The sequence below is a fragment of the Rhinoraja longicauda genome, chromosome 19 (assembly GCF_053455715.1).
Source record: "Rhinoraja longicauda isolate Sanriku21f chromosome 19, sRhiLon1.1, whole genome shotgun sequence".
Classification (NCBI taxonomy): domain Eukaryota; kingdom Metazoa; phylum Chordata; class Chondrichthyes; order Rajiformes; family Arhynchobatidae; genus Rhinoraja; species Rhinoraja longicauda.
The window spans coordinates 39,567,772-39,582,483 of record NC_135971.1 but is presented as its reverse complement, the minus strand read 5'-3'; the positions used below and the strand labels follow the sequence as shown (position 1 = coordinate 39,582,483).

At 48.2% G+C, this 14,712-nt stretch overlaps 1 protein-coding gene and 1 long non-coding RNA gene across 2 annotated transcripts in view; both read left to right on the top strand.

Moving 5' to 3' along the window:
- The window catches only part of LOC144602565 (zinc-binding protein A33-like), a 15,330-nt gene extending 1,645 nt beyond the window's left edge, over positions 1 to 13,685 (top strand). Inside the window, exons 2-6 of the mRNA XM_078415694.1 lie at positions 858 to 953; positions 3,888 to 4,121; positions 8,852 to 8,874; positions 11,142 to 11,257; positions 13,153 to 13,685. Coding sequence (XP_078271820.1) covers positions 858 to 953; positions 3,888 to 4,121; positions 8,852 to 8,874; positions 11,142 to 11,257; positions 13,153 to 13,685 — 1,002 coding nt within the window. The remainder of the gene's footprint in view (positions 1 to 857; positions 954 to 3,887; positions 4,122 to 8,851; positions 8,875 to 11,141; positions 11,258 to 13,152) is intronic.
- The window catches only part of LOC144603240 (uncharacterized), a 150,594-nt gene that overhangs the window by 99,834 nt on the left and 36,048 nt on the right, over positions 1 to 14,712 (top strand). The gene's annotated exons all lie outside the window — the stretch shown is intronic.

The following is a 14,712-nucleotide window of genomic DNA, read 5'->3' as shown; positions in this document are numbered from 1 at the left end:
TGTTGTCTCCTGCTGTTGTCTCCTGCTACTGCTGTTGTCTCCTGTCCTTCGATATCTGGAGCAAAGATGGCTGAGAGTCACATCCAGAAGAAAGGATGAGAAGCACTCATTGCACACGCCCCACGCTTGCAGTTTTCAGCCTGAAGAAGGGTCCAGACCTGAAGACCGCCTGTCCGTCCCCTCCACTGATGCTGCCTGACCCGCTGAGTTACTTCAGCACTTTGTGTTTTGCTGAGCTTGCAGTTTGTCTGGTGAGGTTGAATCACTAAATCATTGAAAGATACACCATGGATACAGACTCTTCGCCTCTCTAGGCCCACCCCAGCTATCGATCACCCGTTTGCACCAGATCCATGTTATCCCACTTCCTCAGCCACTCACCCACATACTAGGAGCAACTTACAGAGGTTGATTAAACAGGTACAAACCCACATGTTTTAAGGATGTGGGAGGAAACAGCGGCACCCAGAAGAAACCAACATGGTCACAGGGAGGACGTGCAAACTCCACACAGACAGTGCATTAATCATGTATTGTCTTTCTGCCGACTGGTTAGCGCGCAACAAAAGCTGTTCACTGTACCTCGGTACACGTGACAATAAACAACTGAATCAGACAACAGCAGGGGTCAGGATCTAATCCAGGTCTCTGGGGCTGTGAGGCAGCAATGTGTTTTAAACTGTCTGATGTGGCTGAAGATTATGACATTAAAGACTTTAATCCACTTCCATGGAAATGCTCTGGCCTGGCGTGTATTTTGTGGCATTTTTCAGTGTTTGTGTTGCCTTTTGCTGACTTACTGATTCTGCTCAGTAATCTGTCAGTGCCTGCACTAATACTGTGCACCTTTTCACCAGGACAGGTTGGAAAAATACAAAGATGTTCTCCAGATCCAAAAGGAGCAAGCAAGTCACAGTCAGAGCCAACAAGAAGCAAAGATTTATAAAATCAAGGTACGATTTCTTACACCTGGTTTAGTTTTGAAGTGACCTATGCACGTTGAACTTACAGGTAGTTCAGTTCAGAGATAGAGCGGGGAAACAGGCCCTTCGGCCCATCGAGTCTGCACCGACCAGCGATCCCCGCACACTGACACAGTCCTGCACACACAAGGGGCCATTTACAATTTTACTGGCCAATTAATCTACAAATCTGTACGTCTCTGGAATGTGGCAGGAAACTGGAGCTCCCAGAGAGAACACACGCAGGTCGTGGGGAGAATGCACAAACTCTGTACAGACAGCACCCACAGTCAGGATTGAACCCGGGTCCCTGTTGCTGTGAGGCAGCAGCTCGACCGCTGCTCCACCATGCTGGTCCTGTTGAAGTGTACATCATTTTCACAGGGCTAGATGGTAAGGATATCGCTTTGCCTGCCCTACCCCCCCCCCCCCCCCCCTAGACGCACCAATTTATTTCCCTCCACTTTCATTCCTTCCTCTGGTTTCACGATTTGCAACCCTTCAATCCTCTTGTCTCATTCCATCAGTTGTTTTCGTCTCTGGATACAGTGGATATGGAGAGGATGTTTCCAATCATGGGAGAGTCTATAATCAGAGGCCATAGCCTCAGAATAAAAGGCCGTAGCTTTAGAAAGACGAGGCGGAATTTGTTTAGTCAGAGGGAGGTGAATCTATGGAATTAATTGCCACAGAAGGCCGTGGAGGCCAAGTCAATGGATATTTTTAAGCTGGAGATTGACAGATTCTTGATTTGTACGGATGCCAGGGGTTATGGGGAGAAGGCAAGGGAATGGGGAAAGATAGATCAGCCACGGTTGAATGGCAGAATACAGTTGATGGGCTGAATGGCCTAATTCTGCTCCTACAACTTATGAATTCTGTCCAATCATCTGCCTATCAGAAAACCTCCCTCACCTGTGTTCAACTATTACCTGCCATGCTTTGTCCTGCTCCTCCTCTCTTTGGTGCCTTGGTACAGCAATGTTTATTCCCAGTGAAATGTATCGATCCATCTCTACACCATTGAGGGCATTGTACTTTGTCCAAGGGATTGATGCGCTACAATGGTGAGAACTATATTCTGTACTCTGTAGCTTCTCCTTTGCTCTATCTATTGTACTTGAGTTTGAACTGATTGTATCTATGTATGCCATATTGGATCTGTTTGGATAGCATACAAAACAAAGCTTTCCACTGTATCTTGATACAGGTGACAATAATAGACCCAAAGCTAACCCAGTCTGATGGGCTGGAGTCACGTGTGGACCAGACAGGGCACAGAAGGCAGATTCCTTCCCAGTCCAGTAAGCTGGGTGTCAATGATAATTCAGGGAAATATAGGAGCAGGAGTAGACCATTCAGTACAGTAAGCCGTTGATTTAACGGACCTCTATAACAAATTTTGGTCCTAGCGGGCTGACTTTGATGCAGACCAAGTTTGTTGTTTCAAGGAATGACGAATAGGTGGATGGAACAAATGCTGTTTTTGATGCATTTTAGTTTAGTTTCGAGATACAGCATTGAAACACTGAGTCAACGATCCCCATACACGTTCCACCCGACACACTAGGGACAATTGACAGTGCGTAGGATAGAACAGTCGCAGTGGTTCTCTCTCCTCCCACAGTGTGAACACAAAGACATAGTGACAGCATGGGGCTCTCCCAGGTGCTGCGATCCCCCACACCACAACCTTCACCACCCCCCCCCCCCCCACTCAGCCGCAAGGATGTGTGGGCCTGCAGCCCAACTGTGTGGGAGCCACCAGCAGATTCCTGTCCCACAGCACCAGGGACCCGGGCCTGACTCTGAGCACTCCGGCACACAAGCTCCGCCCCCCCCCCACACACTGGGGACAGTTCGGTGTGTGGTATAGAACCAGTGGGCCAGGGCACCTGGAGGAAACCCACACGGCCTCAAGCAGCGCCCCGGGCCTGGAGCAGCGGCACCACCAGTGACCCACTGAACCCCCATAACCCGCAGAAGCCACCAAACCCCAAACCTGCACGTCTCCGCCAAGCGGGAGGAAACCCGAGCACCCGGAGCAAACCCACACTGTCACAGGAAGCACCCAGGATTGAACTCTGGTCTCTGGCGCTGTAAGGTAGCAACCACTGCGATGCCACTGGGCCATCCTTCAGCATTGTGTGTCCTTCACTGTTTATTGTGGAGTGAATGTTTATCGGCTGTACTATAGACAATAGACATTAGACAATAGACAATAGGTGCAGGAGGAGGCCATTCGGCCCTTCGAGCCAGCACCACCATTCAATGTGATCATGACTGATCGTTCTCAATCAGTACCCCGTTCCTGCCTTCTCCCCATACCCCCTGACTCCACTATCCTTTAGAGCTGTATCTAGCTCTCTCTTGAATGCATTCAGAGAATTGGCCTCCACTGCCTTCTGAGGCAGAGAATTCCACAGATTTACAACTCTCTGACTGAAAAAGGTTTTCCTCATCTCCGTTCTAAATGGCCTACCCCTTATTTTTAAACTGTGGCCCCTGGTTCTGGACTCCCCCAACATTGGGAACATGTTTCCTGCCTCTAATGTGTCCAACCCCTTAATAATCATAAGTTTCGTTAAGATCCCCTCTCATCCTTCTAAATTCCAATGTATACAAGCCTAGTCGCTCCAGTCTTTCAACATACCGGGAATTAACAGACGCTGCACGCCCTCAATAGCAAGAATATGAAGTACTGTTCAAATTAAACCCCTCATTCGGTATGAGTGGACAATTAGTAATAACGGACACCATCTCCCCCTGTGGTCTGTTACAGCGAGGGTTTACTGTATAACTGAGATATCTAATATATCTGGTATTGTATATCTGATCTGCGTGGATGGCCTGCAACACAAAGCCTTTCACTGCACACGGTGTCAATAATAAACCTAAACCACTGAGCGTGCTGTTTCTCAACAGGAGAAGGGTCGACTGCTGAAGGAGCAGGTCGTGGTCGATCTTTCCAGTGTCTACCGATTCCTGGACGTGAGGAAGCGGGAGCTGGAGGCGAAGATCGATGAAGAGGTGGGCAGGACGGTTCAGCCCTTGCAAGAGGACCTGGCGATGATCTGCCAGGAAGTCTGCACGATCGAGCGAACCATCCGGGATGTACAGCTGCAACTGAGCTACGGGGAGCCCCAGGAGATGCTTCAGGTAAGAAGCAGCAGGCAGCCCACGCGTGTGGAACATGCAATGGACCTTCACCATTCTTCTTAATTATTTCACATTTCTGGTACATAATTTCTGCCAGTTGATAAAAGAGCTTGCATCAAAATGGTGCTTTTTTGGCCTTGAGACACTCTTGGTGCACCTCTGCACAAAAGAGGTATCCAGGCCCGTATAGATCACCCATGATGATATTGAATGTGTGGGGTAGGTTTGAGGGCCGAGTGGCCAACTCCGACTGTTATTTTCTTGTGCTCGTGGCGAGAGGATTTGAGAATAGGAGCAGGGAGGTCTTGCTTCAACTGTTTCCAAGGACATTCCCAGTAATGCGAGAGTCTAGAACCAGAGGGAACAGCCTCGGGATAAAAGGATGTACCTTCAAAATGGAGTTGGAGGATTTGTTTTAGCCAGAGGGTGGTGAGTCTGTGGAAATTGGCAAAAAAGTCTGTAGAGGCCAAGGCATTGGTTATTTTTAAGGCAGAAAATTATAGGTTATTGATTAAGTAGAGCGTTATTGATTACAATTAGATAGCAGTAGAATGGGGTTGAGAGGGAAAAATAGATCACCTATGATTGATTGGCAGACCAGACTCAATGGGCTGAATGGCCTAATTCTGCTCCTGTGTCTTATGGTCTTATGTACAGTCCTGGTAAGATTGCACATTGAGTATTGTGTACATTTTTTATCTCCTTGTCTAACGAAGGGTGTTCTTGCCATGGAGGGAGTTCAGTGAAGCTTTCCTGATCCCTGAGGTGGCAGGACTGATGAATGAAGGCTTAATTTCTTGACAGTTTAGAAGGATGAGAGAGGACCTCACAGAAACCTGCAGAATTCACAGGTGTACCATACACAGGCACAGTGTGTATATTTCAGAGTCTCTTGCCTAGAGTAGGTGAATCGAGGACCAGATGAACTAGGTTTACGGTGAAGGGGAAAAGATTTAGTAGAAATTTGAGGGGTAATTTTTCACACAAAGGGTAGTTGGTGTATGGACCGAGCTGCCAGAGGAGGTAGTTAAGGCTGGGACTATCCCAACGTTTGCAGAAACAGTTAGACAGGTGCAATGGATAGGACAGGGTCCTTTTCGGAATGGCAGGCAGTGACTAGTGGGGTACCGCAAGGCTCAGTGCTGGGACCCCAGTTATTTACTGTGTATATTAATGATTTGGACGAGGGAATTGAATGCAACATCTCTAAGTTTGCGGATGACACGAAGCTGGGTGGCAGTGTTAGCTGCGAGGAGGATGCTAGGAGGCTGCAGAGTGACTTGGATAGATTAGGCGAGTGGGCAAATGCATGGCAGATGCAATATAATGTGGATAAATGTGAGGTTATCCACTTTGGCGGCAAGAACAGGAAAGCAGAGTATTACCTGAATGGTGACCGATTGGGAGAAGGGGAGATGCAACGGGACCTGGGTGTCATGGTGCACCAGTCATTGAAAGCAAGCATGCAGGTGCAGCAGGCAGTGAAGAAAGCGAATGGTATGTTGGCATTCATTGCAAGAGGATTTGAGTTTAGGAGCAGGGAGGTTCTGCTGCAGTTGTACAGGGCCTTGGTGAGACCGCACCTGGAGTATTGTGTGCAGTTTTGGTCTCCTAACCTGAGGAAAGACGTTCTTGCCTTAGAGGGAGTACAGAGAAGGTTCACCAGATTGATCCCTGGGATGGCGGGACTTGCATATGAGGAAAGACTGGATAGACTGGGCTTGTAATCGCTGGAATTTAGAAGACTGAGGGGGGATGTTATAGAAACATATAAAATTCTTAAGGGGTTGGAGAGGCTAGATGCAGGAAGATTGTTCCCGATGTTGGGGGAGTCCAGAACCAGGGGTCACAGCTTAAGGATAAGGGGGAAGTCTTTTAGGACCGAGATGAGAAAAAAAATCTTCACACAGAGAGTGGTGAGTCTGTGGAATTCTCTGCCACAGAAGGAAGTTGAGGCCAGTTCATTGGCTATATTAAAGAGGGAGTTAGATGTGGCCCTTTTTGCTAAAGGGATCAGGGAGTATGGAGAGAAGGCAGGTACAGGCTACTGAGCTGAATGATCAGCCATGATCATATTGAATGGCGGTGCAGGCTCGAAGGGCCGAATGGCCTACTCCTGCACCTATTTTCTATGTTTCTATGACAGGCTTGGGGGGTTATGGACCAAACACAGGCAGGTGGGAGTAGTGTCGCTGGGACATGCTGGCCGGTTTGGGCAAGCACATTGTATCACTCTATGACTCTACTTTTATCAGGACTGGAAAGGTTAGATACAGGAAGGATATTTCTGAAATCTAGAAGCCAGTATAAAGATAAGGTGTGATGTGTTTAAGACTGAGATGAGGCAGGTTTTTTCTCCCAAGACCGTAGTGAGTCTGTCGAGTTATCTAACGCAGGATGGAGTTGCAACAAAATCATTACATTTGTTCATCGAGGATTTCTGTATTTTCTCTGAGTTAGTAGAATCAGTGGATGTGGGGCAAATACTGAAACTGGGAAAGTCAGTGATCCCCCCTTTATCATATTGAATGGTGGGATCAGTTTTGAAGGGTCAAATGACCTATTCCTGCTCCTATATTTCTATGAATTATAATCTACCTTGCTGGACTGGGCAGGAATCTACCGTCCACATCCAGTCTAGTCTACACATGACTTCAGCCCATCACATTGAACCAGAGACCCAGGTTCGATCCTGACTACGGGTGCTATCTGTACAAGGTGTGTATGTTCTCCCTGTGAACGCGTAGGTTTTTCCCGGTTTCCTGTCACATTCCAAAGATGTGCAGGTTTGTAGGTTAATTGACTTCTGAAATGGTCACTAGTGTGTAGCATAGAACAAGTGTATGGTTGATTGTTAGTCGGCAATGACCTTGTGGGCCGGAGGGTCTGATTCCATGCTATATCTCTAAACATTGGTTTAGGATCATGTGTTCCGGGATACAGTGGAAAGCTGTTTTGGATGCTATCCTCACAGATCAGATATATACAATCAAGTCAAACTCAAGTACAATAGGTGGAGCAAAAGGGAAGATAAAGGGCACAGGATTTAATCATCAGTTCCATAGACAAAGTCCACTGTTCACTGAGCAGTCGAGGTGAATCGGACTGTGCCTAGCTTCTGGAGGTTCCTTTTAAATAAGGAAATAACCCAAGGAATTGTGGAGTTAAAAGACTAAAGGGATAGGTGCTCTATGCCAGTGTAAAAAATCATGCTCCTATATTGGCTAATAGCTAATTAAATATTGTCACGTTTAATTTGCAAGACTGAGGTCCGGAGTGCAACACCCATTAATCTATTTTATTTTAATGAAGGAGCAGCAATTCTTATTTATAGATGGAATATTTGTCTTCCCTTAGCCAAATTCCCTGATCATTCTGAGGTCCACTTTGACAGCATCTCTGCACCTGAGCCATGACTCGCTATTCACTTCCCCCCTCTTTCCTCACCTTCCCATCACTCAAAACAATCTTGCTCCATTTTGTTTCTGTCATCCCTCGGAAGAAGAATCCCACCACAAGTTTTTTTATTTGTGTCGTAAAGTGCTCAGTTTATTTTATTTTAGTTTAGAGATGAAGTGTGGAAATGGGCCTTTCCACCCACCGAGTCTACGTCAACCAACAACCACCCATAAACGAGTTATTTCCCACCCACTAGGGACAATTTACAGAAGCCAATTAACCTGCCAACCTGCACATCTTTGAGATGTGGAAGGAAACCGGAGCACTCGGAGAGAAAACACATGGTGACAGGGAGAACATATAAACACATGGTGACAGGGAGAACATATAAACACATGGTCACAGGGAGAACATATAAACACATGGTCACAGGGAGAACATATAAACACATGGTCACAGGGAGAACATATAAACACATGGTCACAGGGAGAACATATAAACACATGGTCACAGGGAGAACATATAAACACATGGTCACAGGGAGAACATATAAACACATGGTCACAGGGAGAACATATAAACACATGGTCACAGGGAGAACATATAAACACATGGTCACAGGGAGAACATATAAACACATGGTCACAGGGAGAACATATAAACACATGGTCACAGGGAGAACATATAAACACATGGTCACAGGGAGAACATATAAACACATGGTCACAGGGAGAACATACAAACACATGGTCACAGGGAGAACATATAAACACATGGTCACAGGGAGAACATATAAACACATGGTCACAGGGAGAACATATAAACACATGGTCACAGGGAGAACATATAAACACATGGTCACAGGGAGAACATAGAAACACATGGTCACAGGGAGAACATATAAACACATGGTCACAGGGAGAACATATAAACACATGGTCACAGGGAGAACATATAAACACATGGTCACAGGGAGAACATATAAACACATGGTCACAGGGAGAACATACAAACACATGGTCACAGGGAGAACATATAAACACATGGTCACAGGGAGAACATATAAACACATGGTCACAGGGAGAACATATAAACACATGGTCACAGGGAGAACATATAAACTGCACCCATAGCAATGGGACATCCATTGCACCCAACATATAGACAGCTCCATAGTCAGGATCAAACCCAGTCTCTGCCCCTGTGAGGCAGAAAATCTACCACTGCGCCATTGTGCAGCCCTTAATTGAATGCGCCATCCTTAATTTTATTTGAATGAACTGATCAGATCACGAGAATTTAAACCATTTTTATTTATTTTTACTTTTTAGGACATCAAGCAGTTGTTGGACAGGTACGTGGCTGCATCGGTTTTCTGTATGTGGCTGATTAGTTCACCGTTGGGAGCTGTGCAGGGAGTTCACAGCCCTGAGAGAGCTAGGAGTTCTTTGCTTCACTCTTCCCTGAGTGAGTTGGTCCCATCGCAGGTCACAGTCACAGTTACTGTTCGGCAGGCACTTGTAGGGAAGCGGACTTAGTGAGCAGAGCTCCCGTTTCTGCTCACTTCCCATGAACCTTGGCTGGGCAGCACATGTAAAGTCATCGAAAGAGCATTCGGAAATATAAAGGTCCAGAGATTTGTAAAAAAAAAAGCAGCTATAAAGATAAAGGACCAGAGAATAAAAAATGCTGGACGAAGAGTCTCAACCCAAAACATCACCTATCCGTGTTTTCCAGAGATACTGCCCAACCTGCTGAGTCACTCCAGCATGTTGTGTCCTTTTCTGTACACCAGCATCTGCAGGTCCTTGTTTCTACATAAAGTTATCTCTGGTTAATATTTCTCTGCTTTATTTAAAATGCGTGCTTCAAGTTTGAGCTCCCAGAGATACAGTATGAGCACAGAATACCAGGCACTCCACTGGATTAGCAAAAATAAAGTGCTGCAGGAACGCGGCGGGTCAGGCAGCGTCCGTGGAAGGAAATGGACAGAAGATGTTTTGGGTTGGGGCACTAATGGCGTAGAGGGGAGAAAGCGGGTGGAGAGAGGTGAGGGTAAAGGGTAGGGGAGGAGCTGGTGACAGGTGGATCTAGGTGGGTACCTGCAGATGAGGGAGAGAGGGTAGAGATTGTAACTGATACTGGAGGCGAAAAATGGAGAAGACAAAAGGGTGTGGGTGGTGGAATATGATGAGCTGGGGCGCAAAATATAAAACCGCACAGTGGGATGGTGGTTTGAAGGGAACGGGGCAGGTTTGGAATGCGGGGCCTGGGGTGGAGAAGGGCGGGAGATGCTCTAGATTCCAGGGTCTGCAGTCTCTTGTGTCGTAAAGTCATAGATTCATACAGCATTGAAACAGGCCCTTCAGCCCAACTTGCCCACACCCACCAACATGTCTCATTGACACAGGTCCCACCTGCCTGCATTTGGCCCATATCCATCCAAACCTATCCTATCGGGGACCTGTCGGCACGGTGGCGCAGCGGTAGAGTTACCGACTTACAGCGAATGCAGCGCCGGAGACCTGGTTCAATCCCGACTACGGGTGCTGTCCGTACATAGTTTGTACGTTCTCCCCATGACCTGCGTGGGTATTCTCCGATATCTTCGGATTCCTCCCACACTCCAAAGACGTACAGGTATGTAGGTAATTGGCTTGGTAAATGTAAAAATTGTCCCTAGTGGGTATAGGATGGTGTTAATGTGTAGGGATCGCTGGTCAGCGCAGGCCCGGTGGGCTGAAAGGGCCTGTTTCTGTGCTGTATCTCCAAACTAAACTAAACTATCCATCTGTGTTTCTTAAACGTTGAGAGAGTACCGCTCTTTGTGTAACCCCTCGGTTTTCTATTAAATCTTCCCCTACTCACCTTAAATCTACGTCCTCTGGTTCTCAAATTCCCGTACTCTGGGTAAGAGGCTGCGCCTTTAACTTATCTACACCTCTATAATATCACCCCTCATACTCCTGCACTCCAAGGAATAGAGTCCTAGCCTGCTCAACCTCTGCCTATAGCTGAGCCCCCCCCCCCCCCCCCCGAGTCCTGTCAACATCCTGGTAAAACTTCTCTGCACACTTTCCGACTTCACAACATCTTTCCAACAACTTGGTGTCCAAAACTGAACACAATACTCTTAATGTGGCCTCACCAACACCTTGCATACCTGCAACATGACCTCCTCTAGTCAATACTCTGAGTGTGACTCCACTTGATGGCTCTTTTAAACATTGTTGTGTCTATCCATGTGTAAGATGGACAGGTACAGTTTTGGCCAATATTTATTCCTTTGCCATCACCATTATCACAGTGTTGGGACCCCACTCTAAATAATTTGGCTGCTTGACTTCCTCGGGGAACTGGGAAATGACTGCAGTCTGACAATATAAATAAAATTGTTGGCTGCAGGGTGCATTTCAAAGCCTTTCTTGTTTTACTTTCAATGGGCACAGTAAGCAGCCCAGGGCTGCCTGAAGTTACATCGAGAGAGAGGGAAGTCATAGAGAGTGATGGCCCACTGCTGGTTCCAGGGCTCAGATTGCAGGAGGGTGCGGGGGAAATGTGGGTATCTGAGCCTTTGCAAAGCTTCCTTCACGTGCACAAGCTTCCAATCCTACGTTCCAGATGCAAACAGGAATACATCGCACCAACAGACTTTCCCACCGACCTCCACACTGACTCCATCATCACACCTTTCCGTTACGTTAAAATCTGGGATGAGCTGAAAGCACTTGTGCCAGGTACGTGATCCTGCTTTTTGGAGAGTTGGGATGGAGGGAAAGGGGGTGGTAAGAGGTGGGGGGGGGTCGTTGCAGGGAGACTGAGGGTTCGGGATGTTCTGCTCATACATCCATTACATGGGGGCTACATTGCACGATGACTCAGTGATTCCACACGTGCCTCTTAGAAGGTTGCAAATCCCACTGCAGAAACTTGACCAGTGTAGCAACTTTGTACTGGTGATGAAGGGAGTTTGGGTTTTGTTTATTGTCAACTGTACCGAGGCACAATGAAAAGCTGTTTTAGCGTGCCAACCAGTCAACGGAAAGACAATACGTGATTACAGTCAAGACATCCACAGTGGACAGACACATTATAAAGCGAATAACGTGAATAATGTTTAGTGCAAGTTAACTCCAGTAAAATCCAATGTGGATGGGGAACCTATCACGCTTTGTCCTGGATTACAAAATATAAAACAGAAAAGGATGGAAATAATCATCAGACCAAGCAGCATTTAGACAGAGAAACAGAGCGTTAATATTTCAGGTCATAGATCATTGATCACAGAACTTAAAACAGTACAGCACAGCAACAGGCCCTTTGGCCTAACTTGCCCACACTGACCAACATGCCCCATCCACTAGTCCCACCTGCCCTCGCTTGGCCCATAGTCCTGTAAGCCTATCCTAGCCATGTACCTGTCCAAATGACTTTTAAACATTCTGGTAGTATCTGCCTCAATTATCTTCTCCGGCAGCTTGTTCCATATACCCACCACCCTTTGTGTTAAATAAAAGAGTTGCCCCTCGGGTTCCTATTACCTTTCCCCCTCCCCCACCTTAAATCTATGTCGTCTGGTTCTCGATTCCCTTTCTCTTGGCAAAATTGCATTTACCAGATATATTCCCCTCAAGATCTTGTGCACCTCCATAAGATCACCCCATGCTCCTGCGATCCAAGGAATAAAGTCCTAGCCTGCTTGACATCTCCCTATAGCTAAGGCCCTGACCCTTGTCAACATCCTCGTAAATCATCTGTGCACCCTTTCCAGCTTGACAACATCTTTCCTGCAACATGGTGACTAAAACTGAACACAGTACTCTAAATGTGGCCTCACCAATGTCTTATACAACTGGAACATGTCCTCCCATCGTCTCTACTCAATACTCTGATTGATGAAGGCCAACGTTCCAAAAGCCGTTTTGATCACCCTATCTTCCTGAGACGCCACTTTCAAAGAACTATTTACCTGTACTCCTAAATCCCTCTGTTCTACAGCACTCCCCAGATCCCTGCCTACATTGTGGGTCCTGCCCTTGTTAGACTTGTCAAAATGCAATACCTCACATTTCTCTACATTAAATTCCAGAAATCATTCCTCAGCCCACCTGGCCAACCGATCAAGATCCTGCTGCAATTTGTGACAACTATCTTCACCTTCTTCAATACCATCCACTTTGTGTCATCTGCACACTTGCTAATCATGTGTAGGAAGGAAATGCAAATGCTGGTTTAAACCAAAGATAGACACAAAAAGCTGACTCAGCAGGACAGGCAGCATCTCTGGAGAGAAGGAATGGGTGACGTTTTGGGTTGAGACCCTACTTCATCCTTCTTGATCATCAGGCATCCTTCTCTCCAGAGATGCTGCCTGTCCCGCTGGGTTACTCCAGCTTTTTGTGTCTATCATCACTTGCTAATCATGCCTTGCACATTCTCATCAAGATTATTGATGGAGATGACAAAACAACAATGGGCCCAGCACCAAACCCTGAGGCACACGACTAGTCACGGGCCTCCGGTCCATAAAGCAACCTTCCACCATCGCCCTCTGCTTCCTTCCATGAATCCAACTGTGTGAGCCCCACAGTGGGGAACAATCTCCACTGACCGACTGTTTCATGCCTTTCAGCCCGGGAGTCCCTGAAGCTGAACGCCAGGACAGCTCACCCCCGGCTGCTCCTGTCCGAGGACCTGCGCAGTGTGGTGGATGGCCAGAAGCGGCGGGAGTGCTCGCTCTCGCCCCAGCGCTTCAACTACTGGCTGTGCGTGCTGGCCGACAGCGGCTTCAAGTCGGGGCGGCACTACTGGGACGTGGAGCTGGGGGGCAACCAGGCCTGGGTGCTGGGGGTGGCCAGCGAGTTGGCTGACCGGCTAATCACCGGGCCGCTGGTGCCGCAGGACGGCTACTGGGTGCTGGAGATGGTCAACGGCAACCTGGTCAACCTGGGAGGCCCTGGGCCCCAGAGCCTCCCCCTCCGACACAAGCCGCAAACAGTCCGCGTCTACCTGGACTACGAGGAGGGGCACCTGGCGTTCTACGATGCCGACAGCCTGTGCCACCTCTACACCCTGCACCACAAGTTCACCCAGACACTCCTCCCTCTCTTCAACCCCCACAACAAGAAGGAAGGCAGCAGCGGCCCACTCAGGCTGGCCCCCTGACACTCACCCTGGGAGAGTGTCCGCAGGGCTGGTCTCAAGGTGCAGCGGCCCACTCAGGCTGGCCCCCTGACACTGACACTCACCCTGGGAGGGTGTCCGCAGGGCTGGTCTCAAGGAGCAGCGGCCCACTCAGGCTGGCCCCCTGACACTCACCCTGGGAGGGTGTCCACAGGGCTGGTCTCAAGGAGCAGAGGCCCACTCAGGCTGGCCCCCTGACACTGACACTCACCCTGGGAGGGTGTCCGCAAGGGTGGTCTCAAGGAGCAGAGGCCCACTCAGGCTGGCCCCCTGACACTGACCCTGACACTCACCCTGGGAGGGTGTCCACAGGGCTGGTCTCAAGGTGTACCGGCCCACTCAGGCTGGCCCCCTGACACTCACCCTGGGAGGGTGTCCGCAGGGCTGGTCCAACCTGGGATGGATAATCCCAAGGCTTTTCCTGTTCACTCTTGCCCCTTGGTTTGAAGCATTAAAGGTAATAAGGGCGGCAGAGTGGTGCAGGTGGTAGATCCACTGCCTCACGGTGTGGATAAAGCATGTTTGGTGCTGTGTGGTGCTTGCAGATAGATGCCCCTCCAACTTCACCTGTGCAAACTATTGTACGGTGATAATCATATCATATCATATCATATATATACAGCCGGAAACAGGCCTTTTCGGCCCTCCAAGTCCGTGCCGCCCAGCGATCCCCGTACATTAACACTATCCTACACCCACTAGGGACAATTTTTACATTTACCCAGCCAATTAACCTACATACCTGTACGTCTTTGGAGTGTGGGAGGAAACCGAAGATCTCGGAGAAAACCCACGCAGGTCACGGGGAGAACGTACAAACTCCTTACAGTGCAGCACCCGTAGTCAGGATCGAACCTGAGTCTCCGGCGCTGCATTCGCTGTAAAGCAGCAACACTACCGCTGCGCTACCGTGCCGCTTTAAAAAGCTTTCACGGGTGTAGGGGGTTTAACAAGCGTGTGGATCCAAGGTCCAGTTTGATATTGTTGTTCAGGCGGGGAGAATGGTTTT